This window comes from Littorina saxatilis, linkage group LG12 (assembly GCF_037325665.1).
Source record: "Littorina saxatilis isolate snail1 linkage group LG12, US_GU_Lsax_2.0, whole genome shotgun sequence".
NCBI lineage: Eukaryota > Metazoa > Mollusca > Gastropoda > Littorinimorpha > Littorinidae > Littorina > Littorina saxatilis.
Genome location: NC_090256.1, coordinates 5,463,573 through 5,478,483, shown reverse-complemented (window position 1 = coordinate 5,478,483; position 14,911 = coordinate 5,463,573). Strand labels below are relative to the sequence as shown.

General features: G+C 40.4%; 1 protein-coding gene across 1 annotated transcript in view; it reads right to left on the bottom strand.

Annotated features, from left to right (window-relative positions):
* Positions 1–985: 985 nt before the first annotated feature.
* Positions 986–14,911, bottom strand: part of LOC138981125 (transient receptor potential cation channel subfamily M member-like 2) — an 86,218-nt gene continuing 72,292 nt past the window's right edge. Inside the window, exons 21-26 of the mRNA XM_070353965.1 lie at positions 14,700–14,874; positions 13,368–13,524; positions 12,801–12,979; positions 10,547–10,679; positions 9,640–9,985; positions 986–7,581 (exon numbers count right to left, since the gene is read on the bottom strand). Of these exons, the coding sequence (XP_070210066.1) occupies positions 7,006–7,581; positions 9,640–9,985; positions 10,547–10,679; positions 12,801–12,979; positions 13,368–13,524; positions 14,700–14,874 (1,566 nt within the window). The 3' untranslated portion in view covers positions 986–7,005. The remainder of the gene's footprint in view (positions 7,582–9,639; positions 9,986–10,546; positions 10,680–12,800; positions 12,980–13,367; positions 13,525–14,699; positions 14,875–14,911) is intronic.

Here is a 14,911-nt window from a genome sequence, read left to right as displayed (position 1 = left end):
TTCACATAAAATTTGAGCCCGGTCACTTTTATAGTTTCCAAGAAAAGCCCAACGTTAAGTTGTGTGTTGCCGAACAGAAAAGGCTAGTTATCTCCCTTGTTTTTCTGATAACGTTCGTAAAAGGCTACAGATGTAAATACTTTGATGTAAAGAATAATCCTACAAAGTTTCAATCACATCCGATGAACTTTGTCAAAGATATAAAATGTCTAATTTTTCCTTTGACGCTGACCTTGAAAAAGGTCAAAGGTCAACGAAACCATCGTTAAAGTGTAGAGGTCATTGGAGGTCACGACTAAACAAAATATGAGCCCGATCGCTTTGATAGTTTCCGAGAAAAGTCCAACGTTAAGGTGGTGTCTACGGATGGCCGGCCGGACGGCCGGCCGGCCGGACAGACTAACACTGACCGATTACATAGAGTCACTTTTTCTCAAGTGACTCAAAAAGGCTGCTTGTGGTATGTTTAGGAAATTAATTCATATTTGTTTGAACAGACGTATTGTAGAATCTACTTCTCATCCCACCAACAAACACATAACTCCTCATGCATACTTGTCACCACAGGTGTACAGAGAGACAGAGAAACACAGAGAGACAGACAGACACACACACACACACACATAAACACACGTGCGCCTCCACACACACACACAAACACACACATATGTGCGCATACACCCACACACACCCACACATACACCCACTCACACACCCACTCACACACCCACACCCACCCAAACATGCACATACACCCACCCACACACTCACATACACCCATGCACACCCACCCACACTCACATACACCCACACCCACCCACACATACACCCACACCCACCCACACACTCACATACACCCACACTCACATACACCCACACCCACCCACACACTCACATACACACATACACCCACACCCACCCACACACTCACATACACCCACACCCACCCACACACGCGCACGTGCACACACACAAACACATTCCATTCTCATTATTTGTGTATTGACTGTCATATATCTAATTATTATAATCATGTTTAACTATTTTGACAAACATTACATCAGTTCTCTGCTAAAAGGTCTATTCAATAGAATCTGACCTAACTGATTCACTACTCACACAGATTTACAATTATAAAGGATTGTTTCTCACTCAAAGACATCAAAGCAGATTTCCAATCTTCATCTATGCAAGGGTCCAAAATAACATAAACATCAACAATTCAGAATGAACTTTAAAAATTCTATTTAACTCAAATTTTACTTTCGCAAGAAACAATGCACAAGAGAATCCCCTTAAAATGCCCCACACAATTATTCTTGAGCAAATTTGGATTGTAACAAACAGTGAATTCAAGGACAGTATGAAAAAGACAAATAAGTACATAATCTCTTTCTTTGTAACTTAAGATTAAGTGGTGTATTGTATGAAAGTTTATTTACAAGCACCAAAAGATTAACAACTTGCAAATAAGCAAAGCCAAATGTAATGAACTTAAGTGTGGGTTTTCAAAACTTTAAATTTAAAATGAAAAAGTAAAATCAAACATTTTAAGAAGAGCTTTTTCTCATAACACTAACAGTCATCAGCAGTACCTTAGAATTCTTCACAAAAGAATGAAAAAAAGAAGAAACGTACGAAACAAACTGAAAAAGTGAAATCACTCTCTTGAAAAAAGAGTACACTGTGAACATCCTACAGAACAGCAAATTACAAAAAGTTCAGTCTTTCTGTAGCAGCCAAAGAGATGAACACAGAAGGATAGACACAGAGATAAAAACAGAGGGAATGTACTGAGTAAACATATTCACAGTGTCTGGTTTTGAAAACTGTTGCATTTGTATAGGTTAATTATACTAAAAAGAAAAAACCCCATATGTATTACTTGAAAGCTTAGGTTAATAATGTTTCCAAAACCCAGAAAGTATTACAAGCATGGATAACTGATAATGCTTGTCTTGAAAAGTATTAACAATCTTACAGCTGTTTCATAAGGCCTAAAAAAAAAATAGGTGTGGTTACGGTAACCCGACCTACCCTATTTTTGGGGGCCGACCCTATAACATTTTATTACATTTGTCAAAACAAGTAAACGAGTGCAGAAAACGCAATGAAAGCGAAAGCGCCCGAGTCGCACACTTATTTCCCTGTTAAGTAGGTTTAATTTGTACACATTAGAAAAAAAAAAAAGAAAAGAAAGTAATTGCCTACCTTCCTACCCTATTTTTTTTTTGGGCCTAAAGCTTTATGAAGTTTTTCTTTTTGTTTTTTTTATTTTTTTAATTTTTTTATGAAGTTTGTTGATTCAAGAACAAATCTTAAAAATACTCAAAAACTTGCCAGTTTACCAAAAAAATGGGAGTACACAAAACAAAAATGCAGAGAGAATAAAAAGACATGACAAACAGATAACAAGTTGAGTATCAGCAGAAACACCATTACTCAAAAAGTAATATTGTGCATTAAAAAGGCAACAGCAATATCAGTAAGAGAGGTCGATTTCCAGCTGGCCTAAAATTCTAATGAGCAAAGCAGAAACACACTTCTCGTTTAGATTCTAAACATTCATACAGCAACCATGGATTGTATGCAACATCAAACTAGAGATCATGTTCGCATAGGAATCAGGTAGGCATGTACACATATATCACAATATCTTTATCTTCTATTACAAAACTGTCATGTTTAAGCGCTATACAAGAAAATGGTTATTTGCACACAGATTCAAAGGACTCCCTGAACTAGTAAATGTTTTTCTTCATGAAAAGAGAAGTTTGTCAGTCCATACTGTTATCATTGGACTATGGAAGAACACACACACACACACACACACACACACACACACACACACACACAGGGGTGCACACACAAACACTGCTGTGCGCAGACATTTAGAGATCAAACTCTATAACCCACCCTCAAGTTCATGCACAAAAATATGACAGTGACAACAAATAATGTCATTGGTTTTTTTAACTCAGCACATTTGAAATACAGACAGTAAATCACATATTATACGATTCAGATCTTATCATAATACGATGTACTCCTTCATTTTATTTTTCTATCTCGAAAACAATCCTACAAAACACATGTATATTACCTACACCTTCGGTCTTCAAAATCCTGCAGAGGGCCTCACAGAGTAAAAGACATGTCTCTAATAAAAATATGCAATCTACATGTAATATCGTTCATAAAAAGAGTAAAGTCAATCAAAATATGTATACATGAAATTGTGTGACATCGAACAGACTGATCCGAAGAAACATAGAGAAGGAAGCACTTTAAATATACACAAGAACTGTAAGAGTTGTGCGAAACAAGGCTCCTGGCACCTGAGAGAATTAGAAGTATTGAAATGAACAAATGCTGATGAACATCAGCAAGGATTAAAGTCGTTTGTTCATTTCAATACTTATTCTGGTTCCAGGAGACTTGTTCGTAATAACTCATATATCATATACTGTCATCAATACATGTATTTAGAGTGCTTACTTCCCTTTGTTTCTTACATCAATCTTTTCATCATTGCTCTGCTCACTGGGGTAAAATTACTGGACGGACTTGTCAAACTCTTGATATGTAACATGATCACAACTTAAAGACAGCTACCTGTAAACTAATTTTAAAAATAAAGCAGCTTCATAGTTCCAAAACTGCATGAAATAATACAAACATTTTATACTCAAAGTTCTATTCAAACTTCAAAAATGACGTCCCTGACTCTGTATTTATGTACATGTAGTTACACAGCTGCATCAAAAACTGATGGGGTCTTATTCTTCAGTATTGCATATGCAGCAGCAGCACACTAAATATTAACAATGTTGATTATTAGGCCTACAAGCAGCACACTAAATATTAACAATGTTGATTATTAGGCCTACAAGCAGCACACTAAATATTAACAATGTTGATTAAGAAAAAAGAAAGAAGAAGAAGAAAAAAAAAAAAAAAAAAAAAAAAAAAAAGTATTGCATATGCTTCACCAAAACCAAAACCAGTCACAGCACGCACACACAAAAACAAGAATAAAAACATGTACAAGGAAAATAATAGAGCAAGAAACATTATGTATACATTTATCACTATGAAAAACACTTCATGAATTTTCTTTCTTTCTTTCTTTATTTGGTGTTTAACGTCGTTTTCAACCACGGAGGTTATATCGCGACGGGGAAAGGGGGAAGATGGGATAGAGCCACTTGTCAATTGTTCCTTGTTCACAAAAGCACTAATCAAAAATTTGCTCCAGGGGCTTGCAACGTAGTACAATATATTACCTTACTGGGAGAATGCAAGTTTTCAGTACAAAGGACTTAACATTTCTTACATACTGCTTGACTAAAATCTTTACAAACATTGACTATATTCTATACAAGAAACACTTAACAAGGGTAAAAGGAGAAACAGAATCCGTTAGTCGCCTCTTACGACATGCTGGGGAGCATCGGGTAAATTCTTCCCCCTAACCCGCGGGGGGTATTCATGAATTTTAAGTAGATATGTAGATGCCAATGCCATTCTACAATATATTCAGTACTGTCATGTAAACAAACCAGAAACAAAATCCTGATAACATGCAAAGAATTTGTGTTGATACAAACCACTGATCAGTCTGAATCTGCCACAACATATCCAGTGGTCTTACTTCAAAATCTTTGATGCCGCTAACAAATGTCAGCAAAGATAACAGCATAATAAGCCATTTTCAAATACAGGCAGGAAACCGAGCTTAAGTATAGAGTGCAGGTATAACTTTCAAGTGCTGCAAGTTAAACTTTCTTTCATTCTTTATTTGGTGTTTAACGTCGTTTTCAACCACGAAGGTTATATCGCGACGGGGAAAGGGGGGAGATGGGATAGAGCCACTTGTCAATTGTTTCTTGTTCACAAAAGCACTAATCAAAAATTTGCTCCAGGGGCTTGCAACGTAGTACAATGTATTACCTTACAGGGAGAATGCCAGTTTCCAGTACAAAGGACTTAACATTTCTTACATACTGCTTGACTAAAATCTTTACAAAAATTGACTATATTCTATACAAGAAACACTTAACAAGGGTAAAAAGAGAAACAGAATCTGTTAGTCGCCTCTTACGACATGCTGGGGAGCATCGGGTAAATTCTTCCCCCTAACCTGCGGGGGGTAACAACAACAACACAGGTGTCATCGTGATAACTTTATAGGGCTTCAGAAACCATTCAGATCACTGGAAGCAATGAAGTAACGATTGATATTCATACAAAACAGAAACTTACGTCGTTGCTCATGTAATCAGCAGCAATGAACATCACAGCTAATATGCTTCGATTTAAATGTGTTAAATACTGGAACGCAGAAGAAGAAGAAATGTGTTAAATTAAAATTACCTATATAAAAAAACACAGGAAGAGAACTCCGAGTAAAATAGCAGATGCTTTAATTCAGCCTGGATTTAGTTGAAACAGCATGTTACGAATAAATTTCAACTGTTCATAAAATGGAGTAAGCTGGTGAGGGCAAACACAGGTAAAAGATCAATAAACTCTATGAAATATGTGTATAAAATACATTTTAGAGATTCACAACTGGAGTGATTTTATACAATAATATTATCATGCAAAATGAAGGAGAAAGCTGCCACTCCATATACACACAGTAGCATTCACATATTATGCAAATATTATGCAAAGTATATATGCAAATATTGCGCAAAAAAATATTACAGAAGCACCCACTCCAAAGGAAAGCTTGTTTGTTTGTTTGTTTACTTAACGCCCAGCCGACCATGAAGGGCCATATCACTCCAAAGGAAAGCTTGTTTGTTTGTTTGTTTACTTAACGCCCAGCCGACCATGAAGGGCCATATCACTCCAAAGGAAAGCTTGTTTGTTTGTTTGTTTACTTAACGCCCAGCCGACCATGAAGGGCCATATCACTCCAAAGGAAAGCTTGTTTGTTTGTTTGTTTACTTAACGCCCAGCCGACCATGAAGGGCCATATCACTCCAAAGGAAAGCTTGTTTGTTTGTTTGTTTACTTAACGCCCAGCCGACCATGAAGGGCCATATCACTCCAAAGGAAAGCTTGTTTGTTTGTTTGTTTACTTAACGCCCAGCCGACCATGAAGGGCCATATCACTCCAAAGGAAAGTAAATGGAAACAACATAGTAAGTGAAGAGAAAAATAATATCACAAAGGTGAGGTATGTTCAATGAGTGAAATATTTCCCTTCTTATTATTATGGTGAGCTTATATAGCGCGAACCACAATTAACTGTGCTCTCCGCGCTTTACATACTAATTTCTGCCGTGTGAAATGGAATTTTTTACAGACAGACAGACAAACAAACATTCTTCTTCCTTGTAGTATGTTTCTTATGCTTATACACCTGATACCTCAATAATAATCTTTACCTGCATGTTTATGATAAAACTAATCAACACAAAACTGCATAAGTATGTCATGATGCAATTATGTCATGAGGCAAAGTGTGCAAAATACATTTTGTTCAGTAAGTATCAAAAACTCATTTTGCAACAATTATTACGTAATGCAGTCCAAACCTGTGTCCAAGAACACAGCTAATAATTATGACAACAAAATTGTGATCATGTAACTTTTTGTCTGTGTTCATTCACTGCATATTCCCTGAATGGACGGTGTAAGCTTCTAAATATGAGAAATCCAATGTCTAAAATACAAACATCAAGAGAATCAAAACCGCAGTAATGTATACGTGAATATGCAACAAGGACGGATGCAAATACCTGACTGCAAAAAAGCAAGTCACCATGCTCAGCAAAAATATTGGCATTGCTTTTTGTCAGAAAGTATTGAACAGCAGAAAACCCAGCTGTGTAATACTATATCAACAGTAATATTAACGCAAGTAAATACCACTAATAAACGTAATGAAAATAGTAACATCAACGGCATCAGCAATAATATTATTACAAATAAAAATAAAAATAAAAACGGAATTTGGTAAAATCAAAATTCAAATCTTGTCATTGTGATCTAGTCACTGTCGGATCTCCTCCGAGCAGGTGATTTACGCTTGTGGTTCTTCCGCCCACGGTTGTGGGGGGGGCGAGAGGCATGGAGCGTGTAAGAGTCTGCCGATGAGGAATCCGACTGCTCCACATCCTCCAACATTCTGTTCTCACTGTGCGACAGCATGTTCAATTTTCCTCGACTCTGGCGTCGAGGCACTCGAGGGGAACGATGGGCTTCAGTCGTTTCCTCCACTTCCGATTCCAGATCAGGCTCATCACCGTGCAAAGATTCTGGAGATGGTTTGGTCAGTGCTGTCACAGCCATGCCAAGCTGTGTCGGTCTCTTGAAGAAGACTGTTGAGTCTGCCGGAGACTGGGAGCGGGGCCTGTGCATAGCTCTGGTACTTTCCTCGTTGTTTTCATCGGAGATCTGTTTGTCGAGGGTCGGCTTGGTGTGTATCTCCGGCAGGTTGATGTTCAGCACTTTTTTCTCTGGGCTGGAGTCGCGTTCCTCCGTCTTGGAGTGTTTCTCCTTCTTCTTCTTTTTTTTGTGCCGCTTCTTCTTCATCTCTCCTTCCTCTTCTTCGTGCAATGTAAACTGCAGACATGGGAAGGAAGGAATGACATACCTCAGGGTTTCTACTGACAATTTACCAATAGCATGAACCAGTAATTATCTAAAGAAGAGAAAATGCTATTGAGCATATTCTAGACAACAAGAAGAGCAAACGCTCGATCGAGTCACTTTCGCAGTTCTGAATATTATATGAGGCATCAGATGGACAGGAAGAAATTGCTATTCACAACACAATGAGTCACGTTCACATAAAATTTGAGCCCGGTCACTTTTATAGTTTCCGAGAAAAGCCCAACGTTAAGTTGTGTGTTGCCGAACAGAAAAGGCTAGTTATCTCCCTTGTTTTTCTGATAACGTTCGTAAAAGGCTACAGATGTAAATACTTTGATGTAAAGAATAATCCTACAAAGTTTCAATCACATCCGATGAACTTTGTCAAAGATATAAAATGTCTAATTTTTCCTTTGACGCTGACCTGTGACCTTGAAAAAGGTCAAAGGTCAACGAAACCATCGTTAAAGTGTAGAGGTCATTGGAGGTCACGACTAAACAAAATATGAGCCCGATCGCTTTGATAGTTTCCGAGAAAAGTCCAACGTTAAGGTGGTGTCTACGGACGGCCGGCCGGACGGCCGGCCGGACAGACTAACACTGACCGATTACATAGAGTCACTTTTTCTCAAGTGACTCAAAAACAGCAAAGACTACACTCATGTTAAAAGACAATAACAATCCCATCCCCTCTTGACCATCCGTGCACTGAATAAAAACACATTCCACCACAACTCTTTCTTGACACCAACCTTTCATTCCCATCCCCTCTTGACCAGCCGTGCACTGAATAAAAACACATTCCACCACAACTCTTTCTTGACACCAACCTTTCATTGCCATCCCCTCTTGACCAGCCGTGCACTGAATAAAAACACATTCCACCACAACTCTTTCTTGACAGCAACCTTTCATTGCCATCCCCTCTTGACCAGCCGTGCACTGAATAAAAACACATTCCACCACAACTCTTTCTTGACACCAACCTTTCATTCCCATCCCCTCTTGACCAGCCGTGCACTGAATAAAAACACATTCCACCACAACTCTTTCTTGACAGCAACCTTTCATTCCCATCCCCTCTTGACCATCCGTGCACTGAATAAAAACACATTCCACCACAACTCTTTCTTGACAGCAACCTTTCATTCCCATCCCCTCTTGACCATCCGTGCACTGAATAAAAACACATTCCACCACAACTCTTTCTTGACAGCAACCTTTCATTCCCATCCCCTCTTGACCAGCCGTGCACTGAATAAAAACACATTCCACCACAACTCTTTCTTGACAGCAACCTTTCATTGCCATCCCCTCTTGACCATCCGTGCACTGAATAAAAACACATTCCACCACAACTCTTTCTTGACAGCAACCTTTCATTGCCATCCCCTCTTGACCATCCGTGCACTGAATAAAAACACATTCCACCACAACTCTTTCTTGACAGCAACCTTTCATTGCCATCCCCTCTTGACCAGCCGTGCACTGAATAAAAACACATTCCACCACAACTCTTTCTTGACAGCAACCTTTCATTGCCATCCCCTCTTGACCAGCCGTGCACTGAATAAAAACACATTCCACCACAACTCTTTCTTGACAGCAACCTTTCATTGCCATCCCCTCTTGACCAGCCGTGCACTGAATAAAAACAAATTCCACCACAACTCTTTCTTGACACCAACCTTTCATTCCCATCCCCTCTTGACCAGCCGTGCACTGAATAAAAACAAATTCCACCACAACTCTTTCTTGACACCAACCTTTCATTCCCATCCCCTCTTGACCAGCCGTGCACTGAATAAAAACAAATTCCACCACAACTCTTTCTTGACACCAACCTTTCATTCCCATCCCCTCTTGACCAGCCGTGCACTGAATAAAAACAAATTCCACCACAACTCTTTCTTGACAGCAACCTTTCATTGCCATCCCCTCTTGACCAGCCGTGCACTGAATAAAAACACATTCCACCACAACTCTTTCTTGACAGCAACCTTTCATTGCACATTGATATACACTCACCAGGTTGAAAGCAACTTTGGTTTCCCTCTCCACTTTCTCTTGCTTGGTTGCTCCCTCATCTACCCTCTGCTCCGGACCATATGTGGAATCCTCTTTCAGCTGTGATGTTATGGTGTCCCTCAGACCCATAGGTGGCGCAGATTCCTTCAGACCCATAGGTGGCGCTGCAGGCCTGGGGGGCTTTGAGGCTGCCAGGACAGGTGTTGATGCAGACTCTGGCAGGGACGACGGTCGGTTCACGGTGGCGCTCAACACTTTGAGGCCATCACCGAGACGCAGGGAAGCCTGCATCGCCAGCTCATCTTCGACGTGGCGGTCCTCGATGATCTTGTTCAGCATGTCGATGCTGCAGAAGATCAAGGTCGTGAGAAATTAAGCGTTTGACAATTTCGTTATTTTTTGGTGTTGTCAGTGGTTAGAAAAGAGAGCTGCAGAGGGCCACAGACAAAGACAAACCGACAGGCAAGTAGGCTGGCAGCCAGCAGACAGACAGAGAGGGAAAGAGAGAGACAGAGCAATTGGCAGTCAAATCCGGGCAAAGACATTTTTATGTGTTTGTGCGTGTGGGTGTGTGTGTGCATGCATATATTCATGCATCCATGAGAAAACGGTCTCGCTACCCATCTGTGTAGGCCAGTATATGCACCTGCCCCTACCTCCCTCTGGGTGTGATTATTGTAGTATGTGTAAGTGCATGCATCTCTGTCTGCCTGCATTCCATCAGTTTTGTTTCACTCCACTGCCCCTCAGCTGCTTCTTCACAAACAGAGAGGTAGACGAAGTGGTGTAGATACACTGTGTGTGCATGTGTTTATTTTTTATGCATTCAAACAGAACCACTCTTAAAATTTTTTTAACAAATTACAACAAACACACAGTTTTTAAGCAGAGAAATAACATATCTTACCGCTTCTGCAGTTTTGTGAATCTCCTGTCCATGGAATCCATGGATTTGAACTTGAGTCGTCGTAAGTAGTTGGCCATCATTTCCTTCTCAAACAGTGCCAGGTAATTCAGGTGGTGTGTTGAAAAGGATTGAGCTGCAGAGCAAACAACATGGCTTAATAAGATCCAGAAAGAGGTTATTGAGCGTTTTGTCTGTCTGTGTTTGCCTGTGCATCAGTGCAGGTGTACATGAATTTAAACGCATGGTTAGAGGCCTGAAATATGTGATCATGTATTTTAAAAATGTGCACATCTGCAATACTGGAACCCAACAACTGGACATGGACCCTGTCGCCCAGACTATGGTACCTCTGTTTAACAGCTTCGAATGTAACCGAAATTTGGTCTGAGGGGTCTTAAGATCGAGTTTTTCTGTATCGTATCAAACGTTTCATTCATAAACCTATCCTGGATTTTGAATCTACTTTCTGAGGGCTTTTTTTCTGGCATTCTTAAGCCTGGCTCACACAAAGGGTAATGAAAGGCGGAGAATAGTATAGAATTGCACAGAATGGCAGGAAAGTGAGATTCTCTTTGCCGTTGTTTCTTCAATCACATGATGTTGTTTTGAGGTTTCTAGATCAGGTGACATAGCTGCTCCGAGCGCGCTGCATTCTGGGAAGATGGTACAACTCTATGACAACAAACTCGTGAGAAAAAATGCAACTCCTGACGCAGATACAACTGTAATAATTTTGGAGGAGGAGGAGAACAAAGAGGGAATAGAAACATGAGAGATGGGTGCTTTCATCGGATTGCTGTGCGAAGCAAGTTTTGAGCAAAGAGTCGTCAACTTCCGGAGAAAGCATAAAAAAACAGCGATTGGTTGGTCTTTCTGCCGTTAAAAGAAATAGGACCATGTCCTCTTCCTTTCTTCACTCCATGCAAGTCTCTTTCCCCATATATTATCCAGAGAATCTCACTTTCACCGCCTTCTTCTTCTGCGTTCGTGGGCTGAAACTCCCCCGTTCACTCACGTTTTTGCAGGAGTGGAGTTTTACGTGTTTGACCGTTCTTACCCCGCCATTTAGGCAGCCATTCGCCCCTTTCGGAGGAAGCATGCTGGGTATTTTCCTCTTGCTATAACCCACCAAACTCTGACATGGATTACAGGATCTTTTCCGTGTGCACCTGGGAGATCGGAAAAATCTCCACCTTACCCCACCAGGCGCGGCCAGGATTCAACCCCACGACCTGCCGCTTTGGAGGCCGGCGTCTTACCACCAAGCCATTGCGCCCGTCTACTTTCACCGCAATTCTGCACAATTCTCCACCTCTCCTAGCCTGTGAGTGTCCACTGCGTACCACTGTGCCATCCTATGCAAACTTTACATCGGAGTACAACATTCGAAATGAGTAAAGCAAAAACGCGCCAAGCCCAGTTTGTGTAACGAGCTATTGGCTGTTTAAATATGTAGTGTATTGCATAGAGCCAATCCAGCGAACTATAAACATGTAGTGTATTGCATAGAGCCAATCCAGCGAACTATAAATATGTAGTGTATTGCATAGAGCCAATCCAGCGAACTATAAATATGTAGTGTATTGCATAGAGCCAATCCAGCGAACTATAAATATGTAGTGTATTGCATAGAGCCAATCCAGCGAACTATAAACATGTAGTGTATTGCACAGAGCCAATCCAGCGAACTATAAATATGTAGTGTATTGCACAGAGCCAATCCAGCGAACTATAAATATGTAGTGTATTGCATAGAGCCAATCCAGCGAACTATAAATATGTAGTGTATTGCATAGAGCCAATCCAGCGAACTATAAATATTTAGTGTATTGCATAGAGCCAATCCAGCGAACTATAAATATGTAGTGTATTGCATAGAGCCAATCCAGCGAACTATAAACATGGGTGGGACTGAAAATTGTCATGAATCCTGAACCAAACAACAACCAAAAAATATGTGACCCGCCATGACGAAATGAGTCGCATGTCACATTTTCATGATTTTCATATTTTTACATTTTCTTATAGAGTTTTGTATGCTCTATCTAGTGGTGAAAACCGTTTTAGAAAAGAGCGAAAACTGTTTGAGTTATAAGCCTGTGACTAAGGTGACCCTCACACCGTGACCAGACACTCCCCGGACGTATATGAAGCCTAGCGCAGAACCGCGCGAGGTGACATGCGACTCATTTCGTGGTGGAGGGTCACATATATCGGAAGAATCCCACCCATAAGCAAGCATCAACCAACTAACTGTGTTTCTTTTTCCCACAGCAGTAGCGCTTGGCAAAGAAGCGGATGAGCTCGTAGAGGTGCTGAACGATGGAGACAGGGGGTGGGATCTTGGACTTGCACTGAAACTCCATCACCAGGAAGTACATCTGGTACTTCCAGATCTCCACCGAGTTCTCTTCCACCTGGTTGAACACATGACTGGAAAAAAAGTTTAAAAAAATCACTGTAGCAAAACAAAACAAAACATTATTGTATAAATAAATCAGAAAATTAGGGTCAAAAATTAGGCCACTGAGAATGAGAAACTATTCGGGTATACATGTATAGTGTGAACATAACTTATGATTTTGTAAGAACAGCCCCAGTGACCTAGTTCTGAAAGCATGGATATCCATACAAAAACATGGAAGAATGCCTATTCTGCCCTTCAATAACCCCAAACCACACCTCCACCCCACCGGATCCCCTGTCCCAATCTCACCCAACCGGATCCCCTGTCCCAATCTCACCCAACCGGATCCCCTGTCCCAATCTCACCCAACCGGATCCCCTGTCCCAATCTCCTGTAAAAGTTGTCCCGACTGACCTGAAGATAGCGATGAGCAGGTTGAGCAGCAGTACATTTCCTACCAGCAGGTAGAGTCCCAGCATGATGTAGACCAGCCAATAGGACTCACGACATGTGTTTTCGTAGGGGAGCAGGGTTGTTCCATTGGCCAGTCTGGCAATGCAGTCAGTGTCAGCTGCAAAAGATAATTGAAAAATAATTTTTAAAAACAAACAAATCGATGAATCATTCAACCAGTGAATTCTTACATTCATCCTTGTTTAAATCATCAACACAAATGATCATTGTGACCCTCCACCACGAAATGAGTCGCATGTCACCTTTGCATGATTTTCATATTTGTACATTTTCCTGAAGAGTTTTTTATGCTCTATCCAGTGGTGAAAACCGTTTTAGAAAAGAGCGCAAACTGTTTGAGTTATAAGCCTGTGACTAAGGTGACCCTCACACTGTTACCAGACACTCCCCGGACTTATATTAAGCCTAGCGCAGAAACGCGCGAGGTGACATGCGACTCATTTCGTGGTGGAGGGTCACATTTATCCATGAAACTAGTCTTCTAATAAGCAATCCAATCACCCAGAGATCAACCAGTCCAGAGATCAATCAATCCATCAACGGATAGAACAACTGACCAATGTATCAGTTCATTGGTCAATCAATCAATCAATCAGTCCATTGGTCAATCAATTAATCAATCAATCAATCAGTTTCAGTTTTCACTGTGTTGATCATTTCATGAGAGCAATCACATCTTGATGCTTTTCTGTCAATTTGATTAAATCTGTTTTGGCAATACAAAGAATGTATATGTACATGGGCATCAGTGCATCCACAGATAACCCAGGCTATCCACTGCTGCTTCTGTTGTTGTTTTTATTCTGTGTGAGTGCAGGGATTCCATGCAGAAGGTAAGAATTTCATCATTAATCATTGTCTCGCTTGTATCTTCTGAGCAAGCTTCTGGATAATTTGTCATTAAGTTTATTTTCTGCATTTTAAGCGTTTGTCTGTCTGTCCACTTTAAAAAAAACGCTAGGTCAAAGACCAGCGACCGTAAAATTAGTTTTTTCATAATTAAACGTTCCAATAACATATCATACCTTTCTTGTTTTTTTATTCTGAAGTTTGGAATGTTTGCAGTCTATTTGTTTTTTGATTTCTGCAGAAGGTAAGACAAATTAAGTACTGAAAACAAAATGATATCAAAGAAGCTCCGCTGACTCTGCAGAAGGTAAGACAAATTAAGTACTGAAAACAAAATGATATCAAAGAAGCTCCACTGACTCTGCAGAAGGTAAGACAAATTAAGTACTGAAAACAAAATGATATCAAAGAAGCTCCACTGACTCTGAATTTCCTCCAGAAAGATCTCGCCATACAGCTGCCAGTAGGGGAACTGGATAATGTCTTTGACAATCTCGAAGGACGGCTCCCGCCTCTTGTACATCAGCCCCTGACTGCACACCCCGTAGGCCAGCAGGAACACCACCAGCACCACCATGAACATCATCAGCTCCTCCACCTGTGTACAAAAATAGCCATGAAATCTCCATGAAAAT